Source organism: Peromyscus leucopus, chromosome 15, assembly GCF_004664715.2.
Source record: "Peromyscus leucopus breed LL Stock chromosome 15, UCI_PerLeu_2.1, whole genome shotgun sequence".
Lineage (NCBI taxonomy): Eukaryota > Metazoa > Chordata > Mammalia > Rodentia > Cricetidae > Peromyscus > Peromyscus leucopus.
In genome coordinates this window covers 69,267,362-69,285,298 of record NC_051076.1, presented here as the reverse complement: position 1 = coordinate 69,285,298, position 17,937 = coordinate 69,267,362, and the positions used below count along the sequence as shown (strand labels likewise).

Sequence of the window (17,937 nt, the reverse complement as noted above, 5' to 3'; positions counted from 1 at the left end):
TGTGGCTGTTAAAAATGTGCTTGGCTTTCTTCTTTAAAATAAAACCCCAATCAAGGGATAAAAGAAAGTGCTCTGGAGCCCCGCCAGGGATCCGCTGGCTGCTTACAGGTGGGGAGAGACGGAGGCTGGGGAGGAACCGGCGTGGAGGGAGCGAGCCCCTGACACAGCACCTGTGCTGGTGAACAGCAGAAGCTAAGAGATGGGTTTTTTTTTTTTAATGCTTAGACTCAAGGAGGATGGGTAATTTAGGGAGCATGGAACAAATGATCCAGGACAAGGGAGAAGAGGTGTGAACGCGAGGCAAGAAGCGCACAGCTACTTTTAGCTAGGTAACATGAAACTGCTATTAAAAGTCTGCTTTGAAACCGAACGCAACATATGGTCACAATCCCATCACACGCAAGCCGCTTCCCCCGCCAGCTATGGCCTGAACCTCGGAAGGCGAGGCTGAGTTGCAGGGCTTCAAGGTGAGCCTGTTTCCCAGGGCTACACCCCCCCACCCCACCCTACCCCCACCGGCTACTGTGGGACAGTTACCACAGCTCTAACACACACACACACACACACACACACACACACACACACACACACACACACACACACACACGGGGCCCGGGGGTTGCAAAAGAATAAGACATGCCTGAGGCAAGATAGTTTGTCATGACCTGCCACCCACCCAAGTAGAATGGGCTCCAAGTGCCCCGTGGTACGTGTGGTCACGGTCAACAGTCAGCCCAGCCTGCCTGCCGACGGGAGCACCGAGTCCACCGGGCTGGCTGGGCCTGGCCTCCGAAGTCAGCTTGTTTGGGCTAAAAGAGAGCAGTCCTTGAAGCAAAGGCTATCTCCAGAGACGGCAGCCAAAAGGACGGCATCGACTCCAGGGACCGATGCCCCCGAGGGAATGTGTCTTCAAAACCAAGGTCTGGGTGCTCTTGCGGGGAGGGGGGGGGTGCTGTCCGTGACTAGGATGGTTCTCCAAGGCCTTTCTGTGTGCCCCCGCCCGGTGGCTCGCAGCCCACTTGCATTTCATGGGGAAAGGGGCTGCCGGGATAGCAGGGAGGACTGGGGCTCCCCTCTTCCTTTCCCAGTCCCTCTCAGTAAACAAAACTCACTGTGGGAACAGTCTCCCTATGTTCTGCAACACAAATTGATTAATGCAATAAAAATTCGAGTGAAACCACCAGCCCTCACAGACAGTGGGCTTATGTTGTCTGTCCGACTCTGCCACCGTGTTTTTCCTTAAGAGTTTGTGTATTGTTCATGCTTTGGCTTGGCACACACACAAAACCCAAAGCCCATAATAACGCAGGTCATTAAACCCAACAACTATGTTTGGACCCTTTTCAAGGGAGTGATTCAGGCAGGCGCTGCTCAGGAATCAGCTTCCAGGGAGTTAGTTACCAACGCTTCCCTCACTAAGCAGGGGCAAGGACCAGCTTGAAGAGCTCTCCCAGGCACACGGACCCTCCTGCCGCCACTAGGTGGCGCTAGGTGTTTGCAAATAGCTCAGGATAAGACTGGTGAGATAAAGAAACGACGTGTGTGTGTGTGTGTGTGTGTTGTGTGTGTGTGTGTGTGTGTGTGTGTGTGTGTGTGTGTGTGTAACACACTGTCCAAATAAAAATGAATGGGGCACTGGGAACTGGGGATGTGGCTCAGGTGATGGTGCTTGCCTGGGATGCGTGAATTCCTGAGTTCCACCCTCAACGCCACACACACCAGGTGTGGTAGCAAGTGCATATAACTCTAGCTCAGAAGGACCAGAGTTCAAAGGCATTCTCAACCATATTGTGAGTTTGAGGCCAGTCCAAATTACACAGGATCTTATTTTCAAAAAAGAGTAAGTTGAGCTGGGGTTGGATGTGGTAGTTCATGCCCATGGTTCATGGGGAGTCTGAGGCAGGGGGATTGACTAACCCAGGCTAGACTACATAGTGAATGTGTAGTGGTTTGGATAAAATGGCCCCCAAAGCCCATAAGGAGTGGCACTATTGGGAGGTGTGGCCTTTTTGGAGTAGGTGTGGCCTTTTTGGAGTAGGTGTGGCCTTTTGGAGAAGGTGTGTCACTAGGGGGTGGGCTTTAAGGTCTCAGAAGCTCAAGCCAGGGCTAGTGGCTCAGTCTTTTCCTGCTGCCTGTGGATCCCGGTGTAGAAATCTCAGCTCCTTCTTCAGCACCATGTCTGCTTGCACACCACTATGCTTCTCACCACAGGATAATGAAGTAAACCTCTGAACTGTAAGCCAGCCCCAATTAAATGTTTTCTTTTATAGGAGTTGCTATGGTCATGGTGTCTCTTCACAGCAATAAAACCCTAACTAAGACAGAAGTGCCACACTAGTGTGGCTCACATAAAGAATTAGAGGTGTGTGTGGAGAGAGAGACAGAGAGACAGAGAGGGAGAGAACACAGGCTCTGAGTGGTGCCATCTAACGTGAAGTGTTTTGTGAATGTGAACACGTGTCTTAAAAAAAAAAAAAGGGAAAAAAGCCAAGTGGCATTTCTGAAAGCTAGCACCAACTGAATGGACCCCTTGGCTGGTGTTGACCAGGAGTCTGGTTGTGGGACCAATGACTTCCTGACACTGAACAAAGAAACACTGGGAGAGTGTGTGTGTGTGTGTGTGTGTGTGTGTGTGTGTGTGTTATAGAAAGATTCTCTTGTCACCAGGCTGGCCTTGAACTCAATAAGCAGCAGAAGATGACCTTGAACTTCTGGTCTTCCTGTCTCTACCTCCTGAGTACTGGGAACACAGACATGCATGTGGGGCACCAGAGATTACCCCAGGCTTCCTCCTGCTAAGCTAGTGTTCTACACCCCAGCCGTGGAGTTCAGTGGAAATTGGAGGAATGAGACAAGGATATGATCAACTCCACAAAGACACGGCAGAGTCTGCAGGTTCCACACCGAGTGCAGAGTCGGGAGTTCACAGGCTCCAATTTAGTTACAGAACCGTGGCCGCAAGCTAGCCAGGCTTAGGGCTTAATCAGTGTGTTGGAATCTCTTCCTACAAAGTAGGCTTCCTCCCTTCCTTCCTCCCTTCCTTCCTTCCTTCCTTCCTTCCTTCCTTCCTTCCTTCCTTCCTTCCTTCCTTCCTCCCTCCCTCCCTCTCTCCCTCCCTCTCTCCTTCCCTCCCTCCCTTCCTCCCTCCCTTTCTTCCTTCCTTCCCTCAGTCTCCTGTGTCCTCGGCTGGCCTCACATTGACTTCCTGCCCCCACCTCTCTCTTCAGGGCTTGGATTACAGACATGTATCATCATGCCTGTGTATGCCATGCTGGGAATGGAGCCCATGTTAGGGGAGTACCCTGCTGACTGAGCTTTGTTCCAGCCTATGTAGAACAAGCCTCTGAGCAGCCATGCCGAAATAGAAGCTTACAAAACAAGTGAATTTGAAATCCTGGAGAAGATGTGATACTTCAAAGGGGCTGTGGATTAGGGGTGGCTGACGAGCCGAGCTGAGTCTGATCCCCACGACCCACAGGTGGGAGGAGAGAACCAACTCCTACTGTTGACTTCTGACCTCCACGGGGGGCCGAGACAGGCAGATGCCCACCCCTGGAAAGAAAGAAAGAAAATGTGAAAAAAAAAAAAAAAAGTAGCTAAAGCAGAGCAAAGGGATCCTGCCGTGTCCAGGCTGGGGCCACCTTCTTTCTCCTTTGCTCCTCATGAGCCCAGGGTGGGCAGCCAGGATGTCAGTCAGGGAGGAAGCTTACTGCCTTCTTTCCCTCCTCTATGGATGATATCATCAAGTGCAACACACACACACACACACACACACACACACACACACACACACAATCATATGGTTGTTCCCCCAAATTAGAAAGACAATGTTCCCACACAGAGTGAACTATTTTTTGTATCAAACCATTCTCTTTTTTGCCCCCTCTCTGTGTAGCCCTGGCTGTCCTGGTTCTCACTCTGTAGACCAGGCTGGCCTCGAACTCACAGAGATCCGCCTGCCTCTGCCTCCCGAGTGCTGGGATTCAAAGGCGTGCGCCACCACTATCACCGCCGCCGCCGCTGCCCAGTTTATCAGTTTCTCAAACCATTCTTAATCATGCATCAAAGCTCTGGGTAAGAAACTCAGACTGGTGAGTGTCTGTGAAGAAGGAGAAAGCAGCTACTGAAAACTTGGTTGACTGGACGTGTGGTGCTGGGGATATGCCTCGCCTGGCACAGTGCTTGTCCAGCAAACACAACGCCCTGGGTTCCACCCCAGGACTGCACACGGGGTGGTGTGACACATGCCTGTCATCCCAGCAAGCAGGGGACTGAAAGGAGCCAGGAGATCGGAGGTTCAAGGTCATTTCTAACTATGTAGTGAGTTCAAGGCCAGCCTGGGATACTGGAGACTTTGTCTAAACATTATTTTTTAAATATCCAAAAGATCACTGAGGTGTCTCAGCTGGTAGAAGTATTTGCTGCCAAGCCCAGTGGCCTGAGCTCAGGCCTCAGGACCTACATGGTGGAAGGAACTGACTCCTGAAAGCTGTTCTCTGACCTCTAGGAGAGTGCCGTGAGTGAGCCCACACACTACATCATACACGAACACACAACCACGTGTGTGGAGGTCAGAGGACAGGGTTCAGGACTAAGTTCTCTCTTTCCATCTTACAGGTCCCGGGGATGATCTCAGGTTGTCAAGGTTGGCCTCAAGTGCGGTACCTAGCCATCCCGACGGCCAATGTCAGCGTGTCTTTAAATCACTTGTACGTCCTCCCTACTCTTTGTCACCAGAAAAAAAAAAAAAAAAAAAAAAAAACAAACAAAAAAAAAAAAAAACAAAGAGTGAAAAAACACTATTGCTTTGCAGCAAGAGATTGTGAAACTAAAATCTAAACGCAGACTCCTGTTCGACAAAGACCGCACAAGAACTCCGCAGCAAGGCTCCCCTCTAGACGGGAGTCTCAGACGACCAGCCCCACCCGTCTCCACCTCGCTCCTCCGGGTATGGTGTGGACCACTTATTTTTCTGAGGTACAGAGAGAAATGGAAAAACGGAGGTTGGGGATGTAGCTTCGCTTGCCCAGCATGCCTGGGTCCCATCCCATGAGCCCTGGGTCCCATCCCATGAGCCCTGGGTCCCATCCCATGAGCCCTGGGTCCCATCCCAGCACCACATAAAACAGGGCTGGTGGCCAACACCTGGCATCCCAGCACTCCGGAGGTAGAGGTGGGAAGAACGGAAGAGTTCAAGGTCATCCTCGGCTACCCATGGGATCCTTAGGCCAACCTGGGCTACATGAGACCTTGTCTCCAAAAGGGAGGTGTGGAGCAATCCCATTTGCTAAGTAGAAAGTTTACCAGAGTCACTGTCTCGTGGCATTACCCAAAGGTGAATCCCAGTTGCCTTCATGGTAACACTCAGCCATGAGTGCCCCTCCTGCGACTGTGGGGACAGTGCTGTTAAGACCAGAGCTCCAGAAACACCCAAAAGGCCCTCTTCCCCGGCACAGAGCACTCGTGTTCCAGTAACTCCCCTGCTTGGTGCAAACCGGCCCAAGTTAGAATCCCAGTCCCGCCAAATATGCAGCCCTGGGAAGATGCTGTGACCCTTCCACAGTCGTACGGAGGCCGCCCTCTCAATCTGTGCTTCCAGAGTCCTCCGGAGCCTACCAACCAGCAGGTCAGCAGGCCGGGGGTAACACATGATTTCTCCAGGTTCTCGTGATGGGCAGCTTTCACGTGAAGACGAGTGCTCCTTCGGCATCTCAAGCTGCCTCTGCTTCACAAACCTTGCGTACACAGCCCTCTGCTGGTGTGTTCTTGTGATGAGACAAGTTCGTCTTCCACATACTTCAGACAGCACTTGAAATGTCCCCTGTGAGATGGCTGAGAGAGGGTGGCCCGGTCGGTGGGTGAAAACACTGGTTGGACAAGGATTAGACCTCCCCAGCCAAGCTCAGGTCCCCAGAGCTGACACAAAGCTTCGGTGGGGCCCCGCAGGAGCCCGGAATCCCAGTGCTGGGAGGGTGGGGACAGGGGAATGACTGGGTTTGCTGGCTGCCAGCCTAACTCCAGGTTCAGTGGGAGCCCTTCTCAGGAGGGTAAGACAGAGAGTGACAGAGCAGGGCACTCACTGTCTTATTCTAGCACACGCATTCACACACACACACACACACACACACACACACACACACACACACGAATAATACTTTTTTAAAGAAAAGGAAAGAAATATCGCTGTTTAAAGCTGATAGCCGGCCAGACAGTGGTGGCTCACACTTTAATCCCAGCACTCAGGAGGCAGAGCCAAGTGGATCTCTGTGAGTTCGAGGCCAACCTGGTCTACAGAGCGAGATTCAGGAAAAGCGCAAAGCTACACAGAGAAACCCTGTCTCAAAAAACCAAAATAAATAAGTAAATAAATAAATAAATAAAGCTGTCAGCTACAGCAAACTAGTCGATCTGGAAGATAAAGATCTTCCACAAAACAGGAAAGGAGAAAAGGGAGGGAGAGAGAGAGACAGGGAGGGAGGGAAGTGAGGGAGGGATGTGGGCCATTGTGATGGCTCAGAGCCGGTGAAGACACTTGCAGCCACCTGACAGTCTGCTCAGTCTCATATCTACAATAAAAGCCTTCCCCTTACCACACCACGGAGGGTCCTGCCACCAGTTTACACATCCTGCGGGTTCCGGGGAAAGAGCCCATCCCAGAAGGATGGCTCAGGGCTAAGAGAACTGGCTGTTCTTCCTGAAGACTCCTTTTCATTTCCTGCGCCCACATGTGGGCTCACAACCCTAACTCCAGCTCCAGGGAATCCGAAGCCCTCTTCTGGCCTCTGCCAGCATTGCGTTCCGGGGGTGCACAGACGTGCACAGCGGCAAAACCCCGTTCATAGGAAATAGAAAAAGGAAAGGGGGTGTCTCAGGTGCTTGCTGCCAAGCCAGACCACCTGAGTTGGACCCCTGGAACCCACATGGTGGAGGAGGAAACCATCTCTGTGGAGTAGTCTTCTGACCCTCCAAAGGCATACCATAGCACAAGCCTCTCCCCCAGTACATACATCAACGTAATTTTAAAACATTAAAAATAAAACAAGGTGGCGGCAGACAGACAGCATTCACCTCTGGCGTCTGCCTGCAGGAAGACATTCGTGCTTAGGCACCCACCCACCCACCCAGGGCGGGGGCTGGAGGCTGGCAAGAAGCTGGTGGTAGAGAACGGCTCACACTAGAAGGGACAGTCAGATTTAAGCACATATCAAAAGTAATGTTGTCTTTCTTTAAAAAAATTTAAGCCAGTCATAGTGGCACATACCTTTAATCCCAGCACTCAGGGCTAGCCTGGTCTACAGAGCAAGTTCCAGGACAGCCAGAGCTACATAGTGAGACCCTATCTCATTAAATAAAAAATTTGGTTGTATTGTGTGTGTGTGTGTGTGTGTGTGTGTGTGTGTGTGTGTGTGTTGCATACATGTAGGTGTGCAGGTTTTTGTGCTGTACACACACACACACACACACACACACACACACACACACACACACACACACACGCGCAAGGCCAGAGGATGATGCTGGATGTCACCGTCTATTGTTATCTGCCTCATTCTTATCAGGGTCTCTGGCTGAGCCAGAGGGTCATGATTTTGGCTAGGCTGGCCAGCCCACAGGCTCTTGGATCCTCTGATTCCCACCCCAATGCTGCAGTTACGGACAGTCATAGCCATGCTCTGCTTTTTCCGTGTGTGCTCAGGACTTGAACTCAGGTCCCCACACTTGCACAGCAAGCCCTTTACCTGCCCTGTCGTCTGCCTAGCTCTCCAGAACTGACCTGCACAGGACAGGATGCCCGATACATTTGGAGGGATTGCTGGCATAATTACTTCGATGGTAAACCTGAGGGAATCGAGAATCACCATGGAAGCAAACCTCTGGGCATGTCTGTAAGGGGTTGTGTAGACTAGGTGACTGAGCTGAGAACACGGGCCAGCATCCATCTCTCTGCTGCCTGACTGTGGATGCGGTGTGAGCAGCCGCCCCCTGGTCCTGCCGCCATGACTTCCCGCCATGATGGACTGCACCCTCCACCTGTGAGCCAGACTGGCCCTTCCTTCCCTAGGCTACTGATGTCCGGTGTTTATCACAGGACAAAAGTCACCAACAGAGCTGGAGTCAAGCCACGTAGCAGTCTTGGCTACCATCCTGGGACATGAAGACACTCCACTGTGAATCCCTGCGGCTGGGATCCAGGGCCCAGCGTCTCCCACACCCGCCTGTCTCCCTCTCCTGTTCGCCTTTATGCAGAAGTGAAGGTGTGCCATGGGCCAAGACGTCATCCGGCTCCAAATTCCCACCCGAACCGAGGTGTGATCAGAGAGAGGAAGCAGCCGTCTGCTATGTTTGTACTACGAGTTTAAAATGATAATGTTCTGTTCTGTTTATTTTATCTGAGTAAATCAGATTTTAGGAAAGTATGTCTCGCTGTAAGTACTGAAAATATGTAAGAATGACTTGGCAAGATGGGAATGTGGGAGAGTGCTTGCCCAGGGTGCGGGAAGCCCCGTTTCCATCCCCAACACGGCACACCCCCAGCAGAATGGTGCACATCACAGCAGAATGGTGGACATCATACTTGTCACCCGTGGGTGGTGAGGCAGGAGGATCAGGAATTCAAAGTCATCTTCAGCTACTTACAGAATTTGAAGCCAGCTGGGCATGGCACCACACGCCTTTACTCTCAACCCTTAGGAGACAGAGGCAGGTGAATCTCTTGAGTTTGAGGCCAGCCTGGGCTATATGAGGCCATCTCAGAGAGGAGGTCACTAGCAGGTACTGCAGCTGGGTAATCAAAGAAGGGACAAATGAACACAGCCTCAGGGAACCCAAGTCATCCTCACTTGAAGTTGATATCAAGACAACTGCCAAGGGTTGCCATGGTGCCCTTGGTCAAAATAAGCACACCTGGGGGCCAGTCCGTGGGTCCCTCCACTTGGATCTGCCAAGAGGAGACAGTGTCTGGGAAAATGAAACCCGGACAAAATGCAAGAGTGAGCGCCGATATGTCTCCAACTAAACATTAAAAAGCTGGGTGGTGGTGGTGCACACCTTTAATCCCAGCACTCAGGAGACAGAGACAGGCAGATCTCTGTGAGTTCGAGGCCAGCCTGGTGTACAAAGCGAGTTCCAGGATAGCCAAGAGCCACACAGAAACCTTCTCTCAAAACAAGAAAACCAAAAGAGAAGACTTAAGAAGAAGTGGCAGAGGCATGCTAAACCCAAAATAAGATCTATTTCCTGTTCTGACACTGGGAGAAAAATGTGACGAAGAATAGGAGCACGCAAGAGCCGGAAGTTATGGAAAGGAACTTTGAAATGTCATCTTCTGCTTAAGACACAGCCCCTGCAATCTGGAACTCAAGATGGCGGCGGCTGCTGCTGCTGCTGCTGCTGCTGCTGCTGCTGCTGCTGCTGCCGCCGCCGCCGCCTGTGCAGTCTGCACAAAGATGGGCCTCGCAACAGTCAGGCTGTGGTGGCGCACGCCTTTAATCCCAGATCCTGAGAGGCAGAGGCAGGTGGATCTCTGAACACAGTAAGTTCCAGGCCAGCCAGGGCTACGGCAGTGAGACCCGGACCCCACCCAACACCCCTAAAAATGTCATCAGGCAGAGGCAGTGGAGGAGGGGGTTGAGGGAGGGTGGGTGAGCTCACCTTTGCCACCCAACTATTTGTTACTAGTAGATGCAGGAGAGGGGAGTCTTTCCCTCCAGTTGTGTAGCCACTGGGGACCCCACCAGGCTCCAATGGGCAGTTCCAACCCAGTGCTCACACAGATGGTCACAACAGGTCCCAAAACCAAGCCAAAGTCCTGAATCTGAGCAAAGGACAGGTCGTGGGGGAGTGGAGGTTGACTGGGATGAGAGTGACGAGGGTCGGGGAGAGCGGAAGCAGAATGGAGTCTAGGCATGTATGGAATAGTCAAGGACAGGGAAAAGGCCCGAAGGGAGAGGAGCGTGGAGAGAGCACCTAGCTGGTGTGTGATGAGTGCATTGCTGAATCTGCAGGGGAGGTGGAGAGGCAGGGAGGACCATGGTGCAGGAAGGAGCAGACAGAGCAGAGAAGTGGAGCAGGCCCGAGGACAGAGGCTCACAGCCTGTTAGGAATCAGGCCAACCACCACAGGCCACAGACAATGCTGCCGCTCTTCTTCTTCTTCTTTTTTTTTTTTTTTTTTTTTTTTTTTTTTCTTCTTCTTCTCCTCCTCCTCCTCCTCCTCCTCCTTCTTCTTCTTCTAAGATTTTTATTTATTATGCATACAGTGTTCTGCTAGCATGTATGCCTACATGCCAGAAGAGGGCATCATATCTTATTACAGATGGTTCTGAGCCACCATGTGGTTGCTGGGAATTGAACTCAGGACCTCTGGAAGAGCATCCAGTGCTCTTAACCTCTGAGCCATCTCTCCAGCCCGCCACTGTTCTTCTTACAGAAAGTATCTGGGGAGCTAGTTGGGCCCTCAGGCCCATCTTCTCCCCACGAGGCCTTAGGGGTCTTTAGCAACAGTGGCTGAATTTTACTCATTCATCCCCCAGTATCTTGAAAGCTCCACTGAGGTGCCCTGAGCTCCTAACTGATTCTCTTCCCTCCTGAGAGCATGGCTGCCCACTGGAGACCACTGGATACTTGAGTGAAACTCATAGCTTAAACAAGAATCAAGGACCAAAACAAACAAACAAAAAACCCAAAGCAAAAGTAAGTAAGATCAAATTTGGAGGGGGCTGGAAGATGGCTCAGTGGTTCAGAGCACTGGCTGTTCTTCCAGAGGTCCCGGGTTCAATTCCCAGCAACGACTTGGTGGCTCACAACTGTCTGCAGTGAGATCTGATGCCCTCTGCTGGCCCGCAGGCAAACATGCAGGCAGAACACTGTATACATGACAAATACACAAAATCTTTTTCTAAAAAATCAAATCTGGAAACAGCTTTCAAAGGCTTGAGTGTTGGGCAGGAGGCAATCAAGTGGGTGTTGTACTTGACACATGAGTGTGAGGGCCTGAGGCAGATCTCCGAAGCCATGGAGAGCCGTGCACATCTGTAATCGCAGTATGCCTATGCAGAGGTGGGAGGTGGAGGCAGGAGATGCCCTGAAGCGGCTGGGCTGCTAACCTGTGGTGAGCAGCAGCAGCAGCAGCAGCAGCAGCAGCAGCAAGGCCCAGTCCCTGAGGGTGACCTCTGACCTCCACACGCATGAGGTCATACCTGCACACACATACGTGCATTCACACATGTACACATACATTCCCACATCATACACGAAGATTTTAAAGATGTCTAACATCCTTGGAAAGTCAACATATTGGGTAACATGTTAAAAAAAAGAGCTAAAGACAAAGCTTTTGTACGCAGGCAAGCATGCACACACAGAGAGAGAGAGAGAGAGAGAGAGAGAGAGAGAGAGAGAGAGGCATGCACACACACATGCACACATCACATGAGCACACATGCACACTCCCTCTGTTATCCTCACCACCAGAGTCTGAGGGTGAAATCAGGACACAGTGCCCTAAGACTGTTACCCTAGCGCCCTGGGACCCGTCACGGGCTGCCGTTCCAGCACTTCTCGATGGCCAGAAGAGACTCTGATGTCCACAAGTTTAAAAAGTCAAACTACCAACGTTTGGGTCAGCATGATGGCTCAGTGTGGGGAGGCGTTTGTCACCAAGCCCGACGGCCTGAACTCGACCCTGGGACCCACATGGTGGAGAACTGGCTGCCTCAACTGTCCCTTGACCTCTCCACATGAACGCACGCCTGTGAGCACACACAGAGAATTAAAAAGTAAAAAACGTAATTTTAAAAAATCAGGTTTGCTGTAATTAACATGCTAGTGTTTGCCACAGTTCCTACCTACAATATTATTTACTGGGGGCTGGTGAGATGACTCATCAGTCAGGAGCCCTGGCTGCTCTTCCACAAGACCGGAGTTCGACTCCCAGCACCCACACCAGGTGGCTCTCAACCACCCGTAACTCCAGAAGACCAGCGCCCTCTTCTGGCCACTGCGGGCGCCTGCCCTCCTGTGCATATAAGCCACATACATGCACCACAAAAAGTCCTGAAATACTTACTAATGTGTGCATGCCCGTGACTGCAACAGAGGGCAACTTCAGGGATCTGTTCTTCCTTCCACACGGGCTCCAGGGGCAGAATTCAGGTCATCGGGCTTGTGTGGCAAATGCTAGTTACACACGCTAAGCGTCTATGGTGCGTATTAGAGTGCAGCTCCTATATCAGCACAGGAACTGTGTATTTCAGGGATCGTCGTCGTCGTTTCCCTCAAATTTATTCACTTAACACTTATTTTCTTTTATTAGTGTGTGTGTGTGTGTGTGTGTGTGTGTGTGTGTGCGCGTGTGTGTGCACATGCACACCACAGCACATGTGTAGAGGGTCAGAGGGCAACTTGCAGAATCAGTTCTGTTCTTCATGCATGTGGATCTCAGCGTCTGAACCCAGGCTGACAGGTTTGGCGGCAGTCTCCTTTACTCAGTGAGCCATCTTGCCAGGCCGGATTAAATTTGGTTTTGGCCAATGAGATGGTTTGGTATGCAAAAGTGCTTGCCAAAGAAGCCTGGTGGCCCAAGTTTGATCCCCAGAACCCGTGACCAGGTGGAAGGAGAGAACCGACCCTACAAACTGTCTGTCCTTTGACCTCCCTATGTACACTGTGGCGTTGGTGCCCACACATACCTATCACGTACACACAGACACACACGTGAAATAAATTTACATGCCACAATTCATCTAGCTTAATAAGTACATTTCCGTCAGTAAAACCAAGATGGATTCATCTACTAGGCAGTGTAATTACCTTGATGCTTTACATGTGTAGTATAGTACATGTATGTGGCATGTGTGTGCAACTATGTTCACAAGAACAGAGACCAGAGGAAGAAGTGTGTGTCCTGCTCTATCATCCTCCACCTCATCCCTTTGAGACAGGATCTCCACTGGACCAGGTGATGGCTAGTAACCATCAGCAAGCCCAGACATCCTCCTGTCTCCACTCCCACGGCACTGTGGTTACAGACCTGGCTTTTTCTATCTGTGTAGGAATTCAAACCCAGGTCATGCTTTCATAGCATGTGCTCTTAATTTTTTAAAAATGATTTACTTATTCTCACTTTATGTGCACTGGTATCTTGCCTGCATGTACGTCTGTGTGAGGGTGTCAGATCCCTTGGAACTGGAGTTACAGACAGCTGTGAGCTGCCACGTGGGTGCTGGGAATTGAACCCGGGTCCTCTGGAAGAACAGCCAGTGCTCTTAACTGCTGAGCCATCTCTCCAGCCCCTCAGCAGGGCTCTTACTCACTGAGGCCCCTCTCGGGCCTCACGTGCATGTTTTTATGTCAGCGAAATCTTTAAATGACGGGGCTGTTAGCACTCGACTGTAATCATCTTCAAGGCTTTATATTTTAAGGAGGATGGAGATGTCTCCCGAAGGAGAGGTGAAGTTAGTTATTGCTTGTGTTTATGGTTGAGTTTCCCAGCCCGTGGGATTCACTGAAGTCTGATACCATGGCACATCTGTTAAAAATGACGACTACCCGCTAATTCCTCTCCATGAGCATTCCATGTGGCGGCGGCACCCAGGCAAAAGGGCAAAATCCTGAAAAGTGTATTTTGCATTTTTTTTTTATTTAAAAAAGCCCATGATTCTTTGGAAGTGACACAAGATCGGTTTCCAGGGATCAGACCTTCGTTCCCACATCTGAAAATCACCCAAGCGAAGGGCTCCTGCTCTCCCCACCCAGATTCACGGTCGGCACCTAGACATGAAATGTTCACTTCTGAAAAACGGGAGGAGTGTGTGTGTGCTCAGTGGCAGCCCGCTGTCCAGTGTCCCCTTCCCCCTGACCAGAGAGTGGGCTTGAGCCTGTAGGCCTGGCTCATCTCAGTGTCATCTCTGCGCCATCAGAACCAGCTGCTGGTGACGCCCTCTGGGCCTTCCCCTCCCCTACTTGTGAATTGGGAGTGACCCGGTGTCCACAGAGGGAGCAGACGGGCCAGGGCTGGCACTCGCTTTATGTTCTGGGACATAATTCGAACTGGTCACATTTTTCAGAAGAAAGAAAAAGAACAAAAGAATAGGACTGCCTGTTCTCTGCTGGCGGAGCGGAGCGGAACCCAGGGATAAGGCTGGTGTGGGAGGGGAACGGAAGATATGAACACGACCCAGTCAGAAAAAGCAAGTCCGCTATGAATACAGGCCTACATCCCCCGCAAAGAAAGGTCCCTCACTACACAGGGTGCTGAGGAGAGAAAGCCCGGCCAGCACCTGGCTGGCATTTAAATACGAAGAGAACAACACCCCACTTTCCCTTCAAACGCCAGGAAGCTTGATGCAGCCTATCTGGCTCAAGTGACCAGGTTCATCTTTCTAATTCTGCTTCCAAGCCACCGAGGTTTATCTTTACAAAAAAAAAAAAAAAAGGAAGAAGAAGAAGGAAGGAAGGAAGGAAGGAAGGAAGGAAGGAAGGAAGAAAGGAAGAAAGAAAAGAAAAGAATCCTTTTGTTTTTTCAGTATTACCAGAGCTTAGATTTTTTCTGTGTACTTCTAAACTGATAAGAACTGACAAGGGGTCTTACCAGAGACCTAAGAAAATAAGACATAATTTTTTTTTTCTTTTAGAGACAGGCTCTTGCTAAGTAGCCCAGGCTGGCCTTGAACTCAGGCTACCCTCCCTGCCTTACCCTGCCTCACTGCACCACCACGCCCAGCTAACATGAGGCGTTTTCATTTTCAAACAAAAGATGGCCGCGTCCTAACACTAGGGAGAATGCGATACTGTGACGATACTTTTGGCACCCCAACTCAGCTGTCTGGGATCTCCAGGTCCCAGAGCGGGTGGCTGTCATGGTTGGGGGGGGGGGGGATTCTCAAAGCTCCTGCCGAAGTTAGCAGATCTACCACACAAAGGTGACTCCTCCACCAGCCGCTGACACACAGACATCTGTCCCACGTGAAGAAGTGACGGTGAACGCAGCTGTGGAGAGCGAGCCAGGCTGGAGCCACCCCTGGCCCCACGCTCCGCAGCGGCGGCTCTGCGCCGCTCGTCGGGCTCACAGCAAGCAGCACCGCTCTCGGAAACTCTTCTTGCTCTTGCTGCTCTTCCTGCCGTTCTTGTCCTTGTTTTCCGACATCTTCTTTGCTCGGATTTCTCTCATCAGATCAAAGAAGACCTGGGGGCGGGGGGAGGAAGGAGAAGGAGAAGAGGGGAGCTATTAGTCACTGACAAGCAGCTCAGTTGGCAGGTTACGTACTCGGGTCTTATCGCACAAAGCCCAAATAGACATTCATTCATTCATTGATTCATCATTCATTCATTCATTCATTCATTTGAGGTAGAGGCTCCTGTAGCTCAAGCTGGCCTCCAGTTGACTGTGCGTGGCCAGGAGCTCCTGGTCCTCCCTGGGTTGGGTCACGTGGCACTGGCGATGGTTCCCAGGGCAACTGAGTCCCCACGCCCCAGCTCCCAAGCTTACTTTTATGAGCCCGGCCCAATGAAAAACAAAGTATCAACGATAAATAAACTAACAAAGTAGCGTTAGAGAAACAGCCCTCCTTCTCCCAAGGGCAGTGGGCACCTGGGAGTCTACACTTCCCATTTCCAGAAAAGCCAACGGGCAGGCGAGGTGGCTCAGGGGGTAGAGCCCTCCCCATCCAGCCTGATGACTTGAGTTCAGTAGTTGAGACACTCATGGTGACGGAAGGTCCTGGCTCCCACAAGTTGTCCTCTGACCTCCACACATAGGTGACTGTATGAACATGTACACACATGCACACACACTCACACCACACACATTCACACACACACACCACACATCCACACACACACACACACACACACCACACATATGCACACACACCACACATATACACACATCCACACACACCACACATATGCGCGCGCGCACACACACACACACACACACCACAAATGAACAAAAAGAAAAAAGAAACAAGTCGAGTCTCCGCTTTGCTCTCCACACCTCATTCGACCACAAGGGCCAGGGCGCCACTGTCAGTGACTCAGGATTTGGCCCCTGCCCAAACCCTACTTCCAAAGCCTGCAGAGGCAAATCTGGGAAAGCAAGGGATGGGAAGCAGGGAGGCAGGTTCCTGTGCTGGAAAGCTGTAGAGCAGAGGGAAAGAAGGTCTTGTCACGGCATTCCTCTTCACCTACATTCTGCCCCACACCTCCCTGCCCCCACCCTGCCCCTTCACCCCCAACCCCATTCCACTGCCAAGAGGAATTTTATCAAGAAAGACAGGCCACTGTACTATCTAGACAGGCGTTATCATTTGTCAATGAGGTTTGGGTTTTACCCTCTGCGAACAGCAATTACCAAAGGGCTGATTACCCTCCAGCAGACAAAATATGCTAGCTGCAAAGACACACTGGAGATTCCCCACAGAAGCTGGAAGGGTGACAAGGAACACAGGCTTTTTTATCGCTCCCAGCTCTGAGATCTGATGCTCAGACACAGACCAAGGTGAAAAGTGAGTCTGCGGGCTGGCGATGTGGTTCAGTCGACGGAGCACCTGCCGAGCGTGAGCAAGACCCTGGGGAAGGATCCCCAGCATGGCGGTGCACACCTACAATCCCAGCACGCAGGAGGCAGAGCAGGCGGACCAGAAGTTCAAGGTCCTTCTCAGCTACAGACTGAGCTGGAGGCTAGCCTAGGGTAGATGAGACCCCGTCATTTTTTTTTTTTTTAAATAAAGAAAATTTTAAAAAAACAAACAAGAAAGAAAAATACAAGTCATGTGTGATGCCACAGATCTGGAAAGGTTCAAAATTCAAAGTCATCCTAGACCATATAACAAATTGGAGGCCAGCCTGGGCTATGTGAATTGCTGCTTCAAAAACAAAGCAGGGCAACCCGCTCTTCTGGTGTGTACCTTCTGGTGTGTACCACATGAGCGAACCCCGAGCCCCAGGCACAGGGAAGGGAATCCCAAGTGCCTCAGGCTGACCTCTACACCCCTGTTGCCAGCCACAGCCATAGGTCAAAAGTGACGAACTTGTTTCATCCTGTGCTAAAAGGCAGGGGGGAGATGTGTGGGTGCATTCCACTGAAAATGGTACCCACATTGTTCCTGGGCTGAGCTGAAAGTGTTTCCCCAAGAAAACAGTGCTGCCCACCTGTTAGAAGTTGCTGCTGGGTCTTGCCTGGCAGGTGAGAGTTTGTCCAGGGAGATGATGATGTGTAACACCCCCACCACAAGAGACCCCAGAGACTCGAGTCCCACCCCTCCAAGGCAGCATCAGCATTTTCATGTTGAGAAAGTCTCTGCTTTGTGTTGTTGTTGGTCTTTAGACAAGGTCTCCTTATGTGGACCAGGCTGATCTCGAACTCACAGAGATCTACCTGCTTCTGCCTTCTGAGAACTGGGATCAAAGGCCTGTGCTACCATCATCAGACAGTCTTCTTGGGCTTTAAAAGATAAAAGGCGTGGGAGGCAGAGGCAGCCAGGATTACACTGGGCGGCCATGTCTCAAATGTGTCCCCACCTCCTCATCCAGAGAAGATGAAGGCTACCCAGATGCCCCAGTGTTTCCCTCAGCTAGGATCTGACAGGAAGAGAAGAATGGAAGTCTGAGCACCACAGGATGAGAGTTCAGATGAGAATGTAAAGAAAACACCATCTACCATACGCGGAGCCCTGGGTTCCACTCTGACACCCCATAAATCAAGTGTAATACGCCACACCTGTAATCCTAGTACTTGTTACATGGAGTGGTTGGTCTGGACTATAAGAGACCCTATCTCTAGATAGATAGATAGATAGATAGATAGATAGATAGATAGATAGATAGATAGATAGATAGACAGACAGATAGATGAGAGACAGACAGACAGACAGAGATAGACTGACCGACCGACAGACAAGAGGCCAGGGAGATGGCTCAGTGGGTAAGGTACTTGCTG

The 17,937-nt window shown here is 51.1% G+C and overlaps 1 protein-coding gene across 2 annotated transcripts in view; it reads right to left on the bottom strand.

Moving 5' to 3' along the window:
- Positions 1–14,626: 14,626 nt before the first annotated feature.
- Ralb (RAS like proto-oncogene B) overlaps positions 14,627–17,937 on the bottom strand; it is a 38,070-nt gene continuing 34,759 nt past the window's right edge. For both annotated transcript variants that reach the window (XM_028879810.2, XM_028879811.2), the window contains exon 5: positions 14,627–15,183. In XM_028879810.2, the coding sequence (XP_028735643.1) occupies positions 15,064–15,183 (120 nt within the window). In that variant the 3' untranslated portion in view covers positions 14,627–15,063. The remainder of the gene's footprint in view (positions 15,184–17,937) is intronic.